Source organism: Formica exsecta, unplaced genomic scaffold (genome assembly GCF_003651465.1).
Source record: "Formica exsecta isolate Colony F162 unplaced genomic scaffold, ASM365146v1 scaffold105, whole genome shotgun sequence".
NCBI lineage: Eukaryota > Metazoa > Arthropoda > Insecta > Hymenoptera > Formicidae > Formica > Formica exsecta.
In genome coordinates this window covers 171,457-189,262 of record NW_021848390.1, presented here as the reverse complement: position 1 = coordinate 189,262, position 17,806 = coordinate 171,457, and the positions used below count along the sequence as shown (strand labels likewise).

Here is a 17,806-nt window from a genome sequence, read left to right as displayed (position 1 = left end):
CTTTCCCTCCCACCTGCATCCTCTATCACTGCCTCTCTCTATCTCGTGCGGCGTCGATATAAACAGGCGCACAATGTCGACGCAAAAATGCCGACAGATGGGATTCCCGCCCCCTCGCTACGTCGCCCGCATGCTCTCACTCGCGTCCCAAGCCCCTCATGAAACCACCCACAATGCTCGCTTTCATAGCCTTTCATCGTTTTTCGTCGGGTTTTCCCGATCCGCGTGATACGTGCGCGCGGCACCGCGTTTAGGCGGATGAAAGCGGCCGATATAAAGCCGCTCGCAACAAACGACGGCCGCACAAAAAAGATCCGCACTAGCGCGGCCAGTGGGTTCGTTAAATTCAGGGAGGTGCTCACATTAATGCTTCGCACTTGACGTTCTGTCCTTTCAATTCATAATACATACGTCAGTATGAATGTATACCGTGTCAATTAGAATATAATATTATTTATGGATTACATCAAATGTAAAATTAATTTATAATTAGAGTTGTGCCAGAAAAGTTTTAAAAGCTATTTCTTTTTAAATACGAGATGTAAGAAGACTGCAGATTATTAGAGCATTGTGTTATTTAATTCTTTCTTTAGTCTAATAAATTGAATAATACAATTGTCGCGAAATCGGATAGATAAGAATGTTTTATATAGGAAATGAGACGGCGTGGCGTGAAAAGAATGCGAAGAGCCGTCGGGGAATTTACCCCGGCTGCTTTTTCGGGGACCGGTCGTCTGATCAAAGGGCCAAGCACTCGAATGCAGGCTAGGACCAAAATCCTATCTAGATGCTTAGTCGTTATTGAAATGGCATTCGCAGCTGTTTACTCCGCGCATGCAGCGCGACATCGACAAAAGGGTTTCGAGCTAGCTGCCAATTTCCTCGGAGCGAACGGGGGCTGGAAGAAAGGTGAGAGGCAGGGAATGAGCGAGGGAGGAGAGGGCTTGCAACCCGTTTGTACTATTTTCCGGCCACTTCGTGTGCACGCGCGACTTTATCCGCGAGGACACAAATGGCTTTGTGGCTGCCAAAGGTTCGCCAAACAGGAAGAGACCGCATTTGCCTGGCGAACACACAGACGCCGATATCCAACGATCCTTAACACCACGTGCGAGGGATACATGAATACATTGTATTTGACTAGTATATTTTTGTAGAATACAAAAGGATTCTTTCAAGAAAAAGAGAAGAATAATCGTTGAAGCTGTCGAATCACTTTAAGATTGATTCAAAATAGACAACACACATACATATATAATTCAATTATGATGAAAATGTGATCACTCTGATATAATTTATACTTATAAATATTAATATTAACTTTTCAAGTTTTCACCACGATAAAGTCACGATTTTTATTTCAAATGTTAATATATAAAATTAAAATATATTAATTATTATTTATAATATGTATAAAATTGGAACAAAATATAATTAAGTTGACAAAATTTAGCAGTTGTACAAATTATTCAATTTATTAAAATAAACGTTATCACTCGAGTAAAAAATTTAGGTACGAGATGAAAGAATTAATGATAAAATAATTAATTGTAAAACAAGATGGGAAAGAACGGTCGGCTTGGCGGAAGTCAGAGAAGAAGAGACGATTTTAATGGGAATGAAAACTTTTACCGCCTTGCCGATGATTACAGGTTAACGAGGCGGCGGTAAGTGCTCACTCGTCCGAACGATAATTGGTCGTTGATCGATTCGTGCCGCGAAACCCGCGGTGAGTCCGCTACAAATGCGAAAATCTGCCTCGGTCGTTCCGGCCGTAAGGCTCGCGCGAGTAAAAATAACGTGTGTGTAAAACAGAGAAGCTATATGCGTCCGCACGAAACTGCAGTTGTGGATAATTGGAGCGCGGTTGGAGGAACGGTGATTGGCCGGAATCGACTTACTTTCTTCTATTTCTCTTGTGCTTTTAGCGAGCAAAAAGTTTTCAACTCAAAAGAAATAGATTGTGAACAGCATACTAAAGAATACAATTTTTATCGCGAATTAAAACGTATGATTATTAAAAATATCATAATTATTATTATAATTTTATATATATATATATATATATATAAATTTTTAAGTGAATATACATATGTGTATATATCATTCAATTACGAATGTTAAATTTATAACGTATAAACACAACATTGGGAAAAATTTTTCTATTACATGCATCTTGCACGATCGCAATCAATAATTGATAAACTGTTGCCAGTCGGAGCATAAATTAACCGTGACGTGGAGAGAAAGCGGTTGCGATGCAGGCCGTAAAGAATCCGGTCGAAACCGGCGCGGCGTCTCTCGGAATGGAATATAAACGAGCGAAGCGCACGCAACACTCCTGATGAGCATCAGCAGGTACATCGTCGCGCTTCTGGATGTACCATCGATACAGAGCGCGGTTATATGGATTGCGGATTCCCCGCGGCGCTTGTATCCCGAGTAATCCTCAGGAGTGTGCGACGGGCACGCACAGCATTCTGGCAATTCTCACGATTTCCTCGTCGACCTCGTCGTCAGATCGACCCAGAGAACCATCCATCCGCTTATATACAAACCATCCGTTCCGGTCCATCCACATCCACATCTACGCTCCACGTTCACGCGGTCGCCCAACGCGTTTCTCCCGATCTATCGCTCAGGTGCACCACGATTCCCTTGCTTGTACACGATTGTCGCTTTATCCGCAGACTCGTAGGGACCTGCAAATGATCCCTACGAGACAAGAAGGGCATCTTACCCGCACACCTATACAGCGCATTCAATAGCTGCAATTCTACCGTCTGTGATGGCCATTCAGAGCGTTGTTAAAAACATAAATTTAACAAACTAACCCCCGCAAAACGAGGATTGCACCACTGTTAGACAGTTTGTCGGAATTTCCTATAGGCCCATAACAATAGAGGGAGATTCGTGATTCGGAATAAGTTAAACTGATTGTGTTACTAGCGCATTATATGGCTATTTTAACAGCACGACAATGACAGTCGGCATACAAAGAATACCTAACGGATGATTATTTCTGTTTCGTGGACCCTAAATCTTGCTTGTTTTAGGCGCAATCGTTCAACACGTTCTATGAACAAGGAGCACCTTTACCGAAATTCGCACCTCTGCTCGCAGAGGCGGATAAGATTAGGCATATGCTTTGTCACGTCAAAATATTTAGGCTTTTCTCAGAACTGTAAAACAAAGCTTTTCCAAGCGACGAAAATGGGCGCGGATGTTATTGTTTGGAAAATATTATATTGCTACAAGAAAATATATGTTAAATGTATTGTTCAGAATAAAATTGGAGGATTAAAAGATTAGAAAGTACAGTTATTCACAGCAAGATTATCCTTGTTATAATTTCATGATTCTTGTGCTATACAGCAAGCTTATTTATAGCAAGATATAAATCAGTTTAATAGTTTAACGTGGCAGACTTGAGAATAAAAGATTTTCATGAAAGGAAAAAGAATTTTGGAATCGTGACGACAAGAATGCAACTTGGGTCGTATACAAACTACGTGAGCAAGCATAACGATGACGAGATTTATAGAAAAATGTGAAAAGAATCGCAATATATATTTTTTTACATTTTTACGACAATAATACTTTGTCTTTTCTTTCAATCTTCTGCATGCGTATACGTACGTATATCTCACGTAATCATGCATGTCTGTTTATTTACAATTATTAACAGTGAACGAATGTTGAAGTGGAGATGTTGATGTGAATGTTTGAAATTGAATATGTTGATATATCAAAACTAAAGACAATTATCAAAAGAAGATCACAGAAACTTCAAAAATTTAATGATCGGAATAAGTTTATTTTGCTGATAATTAATGAATTATCCGCTACCATCATTAAACAAGTCAATTTATATTTCAAAAAAAAAGCTATCCATAATGAAATTTTCACGATGATATATTTCAACTGCGGTACATTATTCTCTCTCTACACAAAAGCTCCAATTTTTGGATTTGAATTAAAAAATACGAGAGCGGATTCTCTCGCCGTCCACGCATATTAAGATAACTAGAGCTTGACTACGAAAGAAGACATCACGCCTGGTTCCCGCTAACAAAACTATGCTCGGGCATTGTTTCGGTTCTCTTATAAAAGAGCGGCGGGCAAAGCTACGGTCTGTGTGCAACTTAAATAGAGATACGAAGCGAGAGAAGGGTGCACCGTAGGTGCGACGACGGTAGGCAGTGATGCTAGTCGGTCGTAGCTACTCGTCGTGGGGCTTAACGATGATGGGCGTGGTGGAAGCGGGCCGCCTTTGTCCTCCGCGGCGGTCCAAATTATGTCGAGCGGCACCGAAATCAGCCCGGTCCGATAATTGGCAAGCTGTTTGTTTTGTCGCAGACCGTGCCGACAACAGATGGCTACGTTCAGTTCTGCCGATGGACCATATTACGACCTGCTATTATCGGCCGACCGACCAAAATAATTGATCGTCCAGGACCAAAGCCTTCGGATAGGACGCCGAAGCGCGAACGCGAGGGACGATGAAAAATATCCAGCTACGCATTGTTAAGTTATCGCCGAAAATCTACCGCGAATCGGTTTATCAACGTCCATTAATCGCGGAATATCGTGACATCGGCGGCAGAGATTGTCATCTTAAAAAGAGGATACTAATGTTTGAAATATACTGTGGAATAATCATATACTGAAATTTAACACGAAATTTGATTAACCAATGATTGCTTTCGAACGAATAGGTTAACGATTTTATGTCACCTTGTTTTATTGTAACGAACGAATTAATTTAGAGAGAATGTTCGATAAAATGCAACAGGTGTGACACAAGTAAAAATTGCATAACTGATTGCAATTCTAAAAATGCAATTACAATTGCATTTCTTAAGCAAATTGTTATTCGTTTGAGTGTAACTACATTTGTCATAACAATGGCATACGAGAGATGCATTTCTCTTTTTCAACGCGAACAAATAGATAACTTTAAATTTATTTATTTTTCCGATGATATAAGCGTCAAAAAGCGAGATGTACTCAAGAGCAATCACAGGATGAAAGCGTACAGAGAAACGAAAAAGTTTACTGATTTAGCAGTTAAGCACCTGTGGCATTCTATACGAGGTGAGATGAGGTCATAAGATCGGAGAAGCTGTGGAAAAAAAGGAGCCAACATCTCGAATGATTTTCCCTGGCCTTCGTCAGTTGGCGGCACCGTGCAACCCTCAGCGATCTACCACCCTCGGCAATCTAACCACCCAACAGATGGCAGCACTATACTATACATATATTTCTCGAGATGTAATAAGAATTTCTGATACTCCTAAATGCAAATTCAATTATCATCATATGATGCAACTTACTATAATTAACATTATACTTTAATAACATTAATATTAATATCATTTATTCAGGGATCGGAAAATGATGTTATTTATAGAGAAATAGAGTCTGCCAACTAATACAATATTTGTGTGTATGAATGTAAAAGAAGATAAAAATTGATTCACTAAAACAAGAAATAAATTGGTTATATCTTTATGTTAGACAATCTCCATTGTTTGTCTTAATCAAATTTTTACAATTACACAAATTTTACAGTTGATGGAAAGATATTTGGTGATTATTATATAAGAGATATTAGTTTTGATTATTTTATTATCAGCATTTTCTAAGAATATATCTCAATTTCTAAATGCAACGTTCCTTCACGGAACAGCTATTTCATCGTTTCAATACTTTGTGTACTACTCCAAAGAAGATACTTGGAATACAAACAAGTTCCTTTATCTATATTTTTGCTATCGTATAAACGGCATGTCTCGTAAATAAAGTAAAAAGATCTCAAAGTAGCGAGCACCCTCGATCTATCTTGGTTGGCAGCGCACAAGGCAAGTGGCCGATACGTGCGATAATAATTAAGCAAACGGCTTGTCCGGCTTGCAAATTATTTCTCGGGAAGCATCGTGTCGCGGGATCAAGAGACAGATAAAAAAATGCCATCCGCATACGTCTAACTTGTCAGTCGTAAAATACTCTTCCGTGAAAGCGAGAAGTGTTAATTAATATGCCGCGCACACAATGCACCCTGCAAAACTATCGAAAAAACCGGATACACGAAGAAGCATAATTTTCGACAAGCAAACTTCGTTTCGATTCATCAAGCGCGTAATTAAAGAGAAAAGAAGATTTCCCTTCTCTGAATGCAATAAATACACGCGGCGATGTATAAATTATGAAACGAAAGGACGCGCAGGAAGAGATACAAGACAAAGCAATATCTTCGCTCACTAAATAAAGAACGTGACACGGGATATCAAACAACGATGTGTGGCGTCGCAATAAAATCGATATCGGTCGGACCGCAAAAGGAGAAGCGGGATACAGTATCTTGGTTCTCGAGCTCGCTCCGTCGTCGTACGCGAGGTGGTATGCGACTCGTCGGACCCGTGTAACTTATCTCAAGTGTTGCCGAGATTGGGCATGTTTTGTTTCGACTCTGTCCCCCTAATTAGAAGCCGTTTAGACTTTCAGGTCGACCGGAATGAAGTGTGGTCGCGCGAGATCAGGCGATCCGATAACGCGCCAACGAGAAGACGTAACGACGGCGAAGGATACGTCTCTCCTCTTAATTCCACGATCCTTGACGATGTTACGCCGCGACTACGTACGAAACGAATGTTCCCGAGAAATGTCGAGAGACCGTCGCCTGGAAGTCTGTAACGACACCACGTCGACCGTTCCCGTACGCCAGAGGAGGGAAAGTATGTGAACGGAGTTGTCGACCATGCGCCTTCGATCCGCATAGATAAGCTCGCATATTTAAGAATGCTTTTAACGGGTCGATGCGAGCCAATTGCCTCTAATAGGGGAACCTTGTCGTTACTGCTTTGGATACACGGCGAGCAAGTAACTATAGGGATCTACCGGACAATTAGCCTCGAGTGACAAATCTACTTCTACAATCGTAAAACTCATGAGGCATCGTTCCAGACGCAATGCGTGACACATAGCTTCGAGAACGATGAAGTTAATGAGCGACGTATGCTTTCTAATTTTAGATATTAAATTTACGTGAGATGCAAGAATATAATAAAAGCTTTATATAAGGATGTATAAAAACATGTTTTTTTCAACAAAACTTGTAAACATCTTTGATATGTTTGTCATAGTTACTTTTTTATATTTAAACAAACGAAATAGAACAAACGGAGTAACTTAAAAATATAAAATTATGAAAAATATATATTGTGTAATGTGAAACTTCTGCAATCTGTATATTATAGATCTCAAGCTACAAACAAACAAACGAAAAAAAGTTCAAAGCGCGCGATTAAATCTTTAATAAAAGAGGTACGTTTCAAAGATTTAATAATACGGCGTCTTCGTCTACGTTTACAGTGCACGCAGATACAAGAACAACGGAAGATAGTCGTCGTTTAAATTACCTCCGGATAGAACGTATTTACATGCGTGCACAGGACGAAGGATCCCGGGATCGTTGTCAGAGAGCATAGAGAAGGCTCAAAGGGATCGAGAGGCACGCCTGAGAATGGAGATTTAAGGGGCCGACGTGGGTGTGGGTGGCTACAGGGTTCCCGATGGCGTCGTCATCGTCGTCGTTGGTGTCGTCGTTGTTGGCGTCGTCTACAACATCGTTGCAACAATTCGCCGCCAACGTGACGCCCCTGCGCTTATTCCAACAGGACACTCATGTATATAAGGCCCTTCTACGTGGCATTTACATTATTCGCTCTCGACTCAAATCTAATATTATGAATCACGCGTCCTGTCTGGGGTCCGTGTATAATGGGGTCGTAGGTCGGTCCGCCTTGCGTGCAATTCCTCGTCGTCTTTCTGCACGATAACGGAGAAACGGAACAAGGACATGAGTCTGTGTAAAGACGTTTCGCGCCACTATCATCGAAAAATATCGCAACTATGTGTGTCTTATGTTTTCGGAATATTTTATATAATCTCAAATTAAAATACTTGAAACGACGAATTAATATAAATCCAGCAAATATCACATATAATTTCGTAAGCAGGAAACATAAATGTAACCCTTCTCACATTCTGCTTAATAATAAAACGATGATTCAATTACGTGTTGCGTTAGCTAAGTGATTTAAAAAAAAAAAAAAAAAAGAAAACAGCGGAGCGGCGTTAAAGGATACCGACTGTTGCGCGATTTATTGATAGAACGAGAAAATGAAAGGAAGAACCGAGACGAGAGGGTGTAACAAGACCGAGAGAGGATGAGTAGAAACCAGAGAGGAGAGGATTTTCTTAAATTGCACTTTGTAGCTCCTGAGAGACCTTACACAGGGATTTCGACGCCCACGGCGAGGGATAACGAGGCGAGCATCGGGGCCCCCCTTCGTGGAGGTGAGAGACACACACCGGTGGGTCCATCGTCGCAACGTGCGGCCCACGGGGACATAATTGATATCCGGGAAGAGCAAAAGGGCGGCGAACCGGTGGCGGTACCGCGCGGCGATCGAGGAAGAAATTACCTCAAAGAGTAGGGGATGGTGGAGGGGAGGGAGAAGAGAGAAAAAAATAAAAGAGAGAAAAAAAAATGAAGGACCACCGCGATCGTACGGGAATCACCGACTTACCAAAACTCTAGCAAAGGCCACCTAAGCGCCGACAGAGCAGTCTCTGTCTCTATCGCTCCTAAGCTCCGTAGTTTGTTTCTTCGCTAACCTTTCCTTTCTCTCTATCTCTCTCGCTAATTGACGGTTCTGCGCTGTGCAAACACAGAGTGACCACCTCCATCCGGACTAATTGCTAATCGCGGCTTCGGCAGGAATCTCTTCCTTCTATCGGCCGTGTTTCTCTTTCGCTCCTCGGAAATTTCGCCCTCGTGTATGCAGCCCCAAAGTACAAACTAAAGTTCAGATGGTCGAGTATTTAGCGGACGAAATGGGAAAGTACATGTACCGCGAGATAATTCGATCTCATCGCATATTGAACGAGACGCACGCCGAAATCGGCCGAACGGATCGTTAAAAATTGAGAGAGTATCAAACCGTGCCGATATGCTATAAAAATGATTTAAGGAAGGGACATCGAAAAATGAAACGCAAGATCTTATAGGATAGAAAATATGAATATTATATCTTTCATTACTAGTGAATTATTCATTCTCGAATTTGTCTCCTCTGGAATTTCTCTTTTAGAGATATAATGTGCCAAGTTTGCTCTTCTATAAAATAACTCTGGATCCTTATATATCAATATTTAATATCGAACTTAAAGATTTAAATTTCAATTTCGATGAATTTGCATTTGTACACACTATCGACATTGCTTGTCATTAGCATATACATGACTACATTTAGACATTTTGAAATAAAGTTTCACGTTTGCTAAATGACAGATGAGATTATCACGTGATCGTTTGAAATAAGCATACGCGAGTTATACAATGCAATAATGCAGTGCATGCGAGGAAATCCCGGTTACCACCATTCAACCGTAAATTATGGTACACATAGCGTACCGAGAGAATATTTGCGATTCCTCGCTTGTGAATAATTACTACTGCCCCCATTTATCTGCATAAGTATAATTTTATTATAGTATATTACATTCCACATAAATGAAACAAACAGTGCAGTGTCTGATAATATGTGTCTGAAATACAGACTTAAATTTGAAAAAATTAAAAACTTTTAAAAGTTGAGAAAATTTGGAGAAATAAAGTTGAGAGCGTTACAAAATATAATAAACTAACTTTTGAAAATAAAAGTATAATCAGAACTTAACCATCATAAAATGACGCAAATATAATAATACTGCAATAATATTGTTATTGCGTATTGTTCTTTAATTTAGTGTGATATAATATATTTTTATTGTTAATTAATCGCAAACACTTATACACATTTAAAAATATGTTTTAGTCAAAATAGTTAAAGAGCGCGCATATTATTTAATATTAGCTATGAATACTCTCGCGGGTTAAATCGTAGTAAAGAAAGTTTTAGTAATCTCTTTTTTGGATCAAAGTATATCTACAAAGCGAGGTTCAGTCGATAATCCTCAAATGAATTTTGTCAATATAAAGCAGGTAAACTATGAAAAGCCCAGATAAACGGATTATCCTTTGACGAAGAAGGCCTGGATTCTGCGGTACATATAATAGAAACAGCGAGCGCGAAAACGCGTAATAAAAGGACTTCACACTACAATTTGCCGATCTCGTAAATATTTTCCTCTTGTACGAGAAAACTTTTAATCATTTTGATATGAATTCATCGAATCTTTATAGACATATAAATATAGTTAATTTTCACATTTCGCGTTAATTAAACAAAAACAGTTCTCAACTTGTACATTTACTTTATATGTATTAGAATAAACAAAATAAAAAAAAAATAAAATAAAAAAAAAACAAAGATATAAAAAAATTAAGACAAAAGAGAAGGAAAAATAAGAAGAATTCTTTTTTCCTTTCCCTTCTTTTCCTAAAAAAAAAAAAAAAAAAAATAAAAAAAAAACGATAAGACTAAAAATAAAGAGAGACGCTTGAGATCGCCTGTTCAGATCTCATAAATCAAACGCCTCTGAGTCAAATGACAGTTATACTTCTGTCCCGAAATGATCGAGTGCGCCGAAAATTGCCGATAACGATGTCGCGAATAGACTTGTACTGTTTAATTATTTATTTCTTTTCAGATATTCTTACTCGACTCGATTCGCATTTATCATAACGATAAATGAGATGTCAGCCTTCAACATTGACCGCTTGCTAAAATTCATAAAACTACATTTTTTCTAATCTTTTTCTAAGAAAAAAATAGCGATTTCAAACGAAACGTTTGCCCGTCCTATCGAAAATTCTATAGCAAAAACTGCTTTCATATTCTCACAAAAGACCAGCTTCAAGCCAATTTTCGAGAAATGGCTTACGCCACATTTATTCGTTAAAACGACGAGATGAACCGAGAGCTACGTCCCCTTGGACGTTTAGCAATCTTATCAAAATTATACGGAGATCACAACTCAGATATGATTCTTACCCTCGCAAGGGAACAGTGACACTATTGCCATCCTCGATGTGTAGTCGACGGCAAAATCTCACGGTTGATTTTGTCGAGTCTCGTCAAGACTCTCCTTACGCGTCGTTTAGCCCGCGCTTTGGATCGCTTCGATTTGTGCACGAACAATTTTCCGCCTCTCAACGTCAGACCCGTTTACCTCTTCGGGATCACGAGCGAAAGGGAGCATGGAGAAAACCACCAAAAACTTGTCAGCTAGTTTAAGCGCGAACAAAGGCCCACCCGTCGGCGCGCCGTGCCTCTAAACGTTGAGATTATCATTGTGCCGATATTTATCTGTCAGTTTCTAGCCGCGGTTCCTTGCCCGATCATTGTCGTGTGGTAGGATCAGTGAATTCCGGACCGTAGCCCACATTTTTCAGGTTGACAAATAGACGGACAATGAGACATTCCCCGACGCGGATAGAATAACACTATTTAACTACCGTAAACCTTCTTCGTCGACCGTCGCGATCCGGCTTTTGCAAAAACCGATGAAAATCGAGCGTGCTTCAATGTAAATTCCGACACTGCCTTTTAAGCAGATTATATTGCGAATTTCTCATCGAGATTCTCGAACGGAACATATGCGGAATAAATATCGCGTTCAAAACGCAGCAGAAAATTGTATAAAGGAATACATATATATATCAGCCGCATTAAGCGATGACTATCTCTCTTCTCTCTATACAGATTTCTATTTATATACATATCTATAAATTTGATAGAGTAATGACTCTCTGTTCACTTCAAATATTTTTAAAGATAATAATTATAAAATTATTTAAATTATTTAAAAGAGAACAGATTCAGATTCAGAAATCAGTTCCGATATTTTATATGCATACATAGCTTTATTATATTTAGCTGTTTTAGATGGACTCGTTTATCAAATTTGAAAAAATTACTTTTCTTTTTTTTAAAGAAATTAATTTATGGGCCACGATTTTGTTATACTTTCAAAGCAATTTTTGTATTATATTCTGCATATAAAATGATTAAAATTTGTATACACACGGAAAAACATTAAAAGAATTAATTTACGTAAAAATTATAATTATATATATTTAAAAAATAATGAATAAACTATAATTTTATTTAGACAATGCAAAATAGATCTCTATTAAGTTAACAGAAGATAAAAAAGAACAAAGTCATTGTTATATTTAGATACGATTGCATTGCAACAGTAAATAATAATGTTAACGTAATTTATATCTCTTGCTTTCAGATTAAAATAAGAATGCTAAAATAAAACATAAAAAAATCTTTGCAAAAATATTTAAACGAACGATTTTATGTCCTCTCTATCCAGTGAGCGTTTCACTGTCGAGCAGACAGCACGCTGCAAAACCATCTGCTTTTACAGAGCATATTTGCCCCTTGTCGGTGCTGAGAAACTTGCCATCCGTGCACAGATATCCAACGATATCATAATCGTTATAAACATCAGATATTATGATACAACAAAAGATAGGAATTGATATTGAGATATAATGTAATATTATGTTTTAACATTTTTAATATTAGAAATGTAAATATTTATAAAAAAAATCTAAATCTGATCTTTATACATAAAAATGTGAATAAATATTTTAATTAATAATATATTTTTCAAATTTATTTCAAATTACGCAATCTTTTAAGACTGCATTATTTTTGTGCATTATCACGTGTATATAGCACGAAATTATGTGACTTATAGTGACTCTATAGAATAAAAAACATGCATATATATATGCAAGCATAGCATTACAAACTCACCACATTGACGAAATCCTGAAAAGTCACTGCCTGAACACGCGACTCTTTCGCTCTGATCAGAAGTATATCACGTTTGTTCGTCGGTATCTCCGCCTTCCATTCAGGACTGTTTAAGGCTGTCAAAAAGTCCTCCAGTGGTATCTCTCCAAAACCCTCCGGATCAAACTGGACAATATAGACAAACGAAATTTATAGATCTGGTCCATTGAAAATAGATAAATAAACGTTATAAATCTTGCACACCTTGTCAAAGAGCATTCGCCATTTCTGTAACATAAAAACAGTAAATTTATTTTAGTCATATTCATTATTACAATTGACATAAAAAAGATATCTTGTGAATTATGCCATGCATTTTATAACTCGAAATGCTCTACATTTTATATCTTGAAAAAATAGCGACATAATAGTGTTATATATGTATCGACTCTTTATTACTAAATCAAGTTTTTACTGATAATTAATAATAAATTGTAGTATTTTAATGATTAAGAGAGAAACAACTTATTTTAATAATTAATAGCTAATTAGGCAATTAATGGTCGATCTCATAATTTCGGGATGATGACTCACATCGTTGAGTAATTCTCGCCTATATTCCGATTCGTCAATATCGATCTCGGAGGCCAGATCGGTGTGATCGGTAACGTATCCATCGTAATGCGCGCTATTCGCCTCACTGCGTGCATATTCTTCCTCCTCCTCGACAGCACCGGCGATGGTCGGTATAGAGGTACCGTTTGCCAGTAGCATTACCGCGCGCGGCACGAGGTCACCGGGTGAATCTCCTCATTCCTCCCTCTTTCTCGTACTTTCTGAAATACAAAAGGACTACGTGCTAAGCCGTGCCATTTTTGAAGCGATCGATTTCGCCAACGTAAATTGATATTCACGATACGATTGACCCTTGGTCGTGATTTTGCATATACCCAACGATGACTCTTTATCAAATATATCCAAAGTAAATTTGATGAACGCATTGCTATATTTTGAGTCTTTACTAAATTAATTTATTGGTGTTCTGTATAAATTAAATAATTGCGATATTTAAAAGCAACGAAAACAATTTTGTAACTCGCTGTAAAAATATACAGATGGATATGCAACATTTTTTTAAATAAAAACTGAAGAACCATTGCAGACAAACTATTTTTGTACGATAATTTGGAGATAGTAGCGTAATCGGCTACACGATTGTCGATGCAAGAAAATATTCGCCAGGCTTATGAAGACGACGGAAGTAAGGGTGCAAGAGATATTGATCGTCCTTGCACTCCTTAAGGCGCATTAGTGCCCTTGAAACTAGCGTGCCATTCTAAAACGGCGCAATGTGGCACAGCATGTTCGCGTGGCGGTGCCGTTTCCATGGCAATGCATCGATGATGGGATCGTGCCGACCATCCGCCATGACGCACACACGGTACACACGGGATGCATCTCGTGATATTAACACGTATGTCATAATTAAACGAGAAATAAACAACGATATCCTGGAGAAATCAAAGTATCCTCGGCTATCTTTGCAAAGTTAATATTCCTATTTCGCAATTTTAATATAATTAATGGAGTTCTTCCGCGAATAATTCTAAAGTTCTTGTTATGTTTCAGGAAGCTTTCTGGAGATGAAATATAAAAAATAAGGAAACGAAGATATGGGGTGCTAAATTTTTTCTCATTATATGAAAATTGACAATAACTTTTTTATTTCAAGCAGAATCGATTTGAGTTATAATAAAATTTCTTCCGATAAGAACACTTGAAAAGTTAGTTCTTTCAGAGTTCTTAAAAAATGCGTTATTAAAAAATTTTAATTTTTCTGTTAGTATAATTACCTTGTATTACATCATATTATAAAAGCGTATAGAATTTTTTTATGATTAACTTTGACGTAAAATGTAAATTCATTACCTTATAAATGATAGGACATTGCATTTCTTAGATATAATAGTATATATTAAAAAGTAAGAAAAACATAAAGAAAAATATAAATTAGATTATTGGTAAAAAAAAAGTAGCAATACAACGAATAAAATAATAAAAGTTATTTATTTGAATTATATAAAGTTGCCCATCTTTTCTTTTTAGTCTTCTCTTTATAATTCAGCTATATATATTATTCTTTGAATATATTTACTTCTATTCATATTTAAGAATAACTTCTTGTGATACATTCTGTATAATCCAACAATCTGTAAACCATCGCGTAGTTCGATCGACATGAAACCATAACCATAGTGCATCCCAAACAATCTCATCCAAACATACCCGATCTCCTTCCCTTTCTTCCTCCCTCTTTCTCTTTCTATCTCTCTCCATCGTATCCTTCTTTCGATGCTCGCGCAAACTACCCTTCGTTTCGGGTAACGTCAACACGCGGGCTACCCCTCGGCGTCGTCTCGACTCCCGCAAAACCACCCGCATCCCCAACCTGCGTTCTCTCCCCTTATCTAGCTTTCCTCGTATATCGCGACGATGTCTCGTAGACGTGTCGTGCAAAACTCGGGGGCTGTTAAACTGAGACGAGCGGAAGGTCATCGACCTTAGTTCTACAAAGTACGTAGAGGGTTACTTGAAAAAGAAAAAAAATTCAGAATCTCGTTATTTTCCCGATACTCTACAATTTCGACCGATATAGATAGAATGTACGAGAATAATATAGAAATTCTTGAGATTTCAAGAAAAATCTCTACATTGGTTTTAAAATTTTTATGTTCAGAGTTTTTGAAATATTTCTCCTATTAGCAAATTTGATATAATTATTTCATGTAATTCCTTCTCGCGATATTAAATAATTACGTATTCAAAATTATGGTTTTGCGATAAAGCTTAAAGATCTAATGAAATATTCTTAGCGTACGCAGATTTTATTTGCCCTTTAAAAGCTTCAATTGATTATTGTAATTGCGCTATTAATTGTATCATTAATATAAGTTAGGATTCCAACGCAACTTTTCACAAATCTAAAATTTTACATCAACAATTCGAGATAACTTTTAATGCGCTCAAAATTCTGTCAAAATTATTTTTCTGCGCAGGGTGCAGAGACATCCCGATTCACTCCTGATGCAGACGTATCCCTTTACAATTCACCCTACCATGAAGTTGCATTACTTTCGACACTGATCCGTGACGCGCTTGTAAGATTTGTGCGAGGATTTGTACAGCGCGTCACAAGCCAGCTTCATAAATAAGATGTGACGCGCAAGTAATCATGACACGTTACTGAATATACTACATACATACTTATAATCTACGTACGGGTCAATATAATGGAATCTGTATAAGTGCACACCTGTATTCCATAGTAGAATGCATTCGGAACCGCTTATCATGTGCTAACGATTATTAGCGAAAGTACGGGCGCAGACAACCGGAATACATTCCTTTATCAATCTTCTTCCCAAAGACAAAAACTTTAAAAATACAGAAATTGACACTAGACATATTATTTTACTTATCCATTTTGTTTTTATAACTATTTAATTTTAATTATTTAATTTTTTTATTTATTTACCTATTTTTATCGAATATGCGGAATAAAAATATCTTTATCATTGTTTTTTATTTATCATTATCATTAAGAACTTTTTATTATTATTTCTTTATTCTATTATTATTTCTATAGTTTTAATATTATTTTTTACTTTAGTTAAAGAACTGAAAAACCAAATTTCAATATTTTAAGTAATCTTAAAATGTGCAGTCAGTCTAGTCAGAATATTTTAATTACTTTGTTTTGTAAAGTGCATCGATTACTTCGGCTGCGAATATGATGAGTAACAGTATTCATGTGAGCATATTCATAGACAATATAAATAAATTGAACATTAATGATGTAGTTTGAAAAGTTTAAAAAGTAGGTAGAAAGAGATAGAAGATATTTAACCAGATCCTCGCTAAACACAAACATGCAACATATGTGCATATAAATACAAGCATGAATACAAAAGAGAAAACATTACTAGATATTATTAGATACATTTCCTCTCCTTTTTTACCTAATCTTTATATTAAAATGCATACCCGATTTATCTGTACCATGTCTTTGAGCGTACCAATATATCGAGAGTAGAGTAGATCAGGTTAAATCGATTTTAAACGTTGCATGTAATATGTAGTATTCTCATAATATATATATATATATATATTCATAGTATCGCCGAAATTAATTATTACCTTTTGCAGAGAACGCAGTCCGCCGTCGACGAGACGATCCAGGAGTGAACAGCCGCGAAGGAGCACATTCTCAATCGCGATATTAGAATCTCGCAATTCGTTGGTGTCACATTTCAAAGTTGTGTGCGATCGTGATAAAGTACTAGCACCAGCGAGACTCGGCGCTGTCTTCACGCGCGACGCGAAACGTCGATCTCCGAGTTCCGAACACTCCCGAAACCGAAACCGGATCACATTACACACGACGACGTGCGATACACGTGCACGAAAATCGCACCGAATCACGAAGAAACGAACGTAGCCGCGAGATCAACCGGCGGCCCGGCCGGCATGTACCGCTTCCGTCCACGTGAAAGTAATCGACGCGACAATCGAAAATATCTCGTCGCGAAAAAGCATATTATTGGCAAAACTGGCGAATAAACGGAGAATAGTGAACTGTCACTTATCTCAACAGCTTCGCCGATTAATTAGTATCCATAATAATAGATAATTGAACATGAAACGATATATTCTCAGTCAAAAAGTGATCGCGTAATTAAAGTATTGTCCCACAGAAACCGCGTTCAAATTGATTGTGCGATTAGTAGCTACACAGATAAGTCCGGATATAAATATACATGGTATATATTAAGAAACGCTAAACCTATTTATAGCGACGTTCTCGATTCATACCTCGATACTCGTCGATCGGGTCCGTGCACGAAATCGGCAGTCGTGTTTATACTGTATTGTTACACTCGCGATTGGCCGAACGCGCCATGCGGACTGCGGCACGCGCGCGATCGATAATACAGGTTGTCGCGTGGCGATGGTGGCGTTGATGGAGATGGTGGGGCGGGGGG

General features: G+C 37.8%; 1 protein-coding gene across 1 annotated transcript in view; it reads right to left on the bottom strand.

Moving 5' to 3' along the window:
- LOC115233556 (protein rhomboid) overlaps nucleotides 1–17,668 on the bottom strand; it is a 393,876-nt gene extending 376,208 nt beyond the window's left edge. Inside the window, exons 1-4 of the mRNA XM_029804051.1 lie at nucleotides 16,962–17,668; nucleotides 13,359–13,600; nucleotides 13,029–13,052; nucleotides 12,786–12,950 (exon numbers count right to left, since the gene is read on the bottom strand). Of these exons, the coding sequence (XP_029659911.1) occupies nucleotides 12,786–12,950; nucleotides 13,029–13,052; nucleotides 13,359–13,538 (369 nt within the window). The 5' untranslated portion in view covers nucleotides 13,539–13,600; nucleotides 16,962–17,668. The remainder of the gene's footprint in view (nucleotides 1–12,785; nucleotides 12,951–13,028; nucleotides 13,053–13,358; nucleotides 13,601–16,961) is intronic.
- Nucleotides 17,669–17,806: the final 138 nt, after the last annotated feature.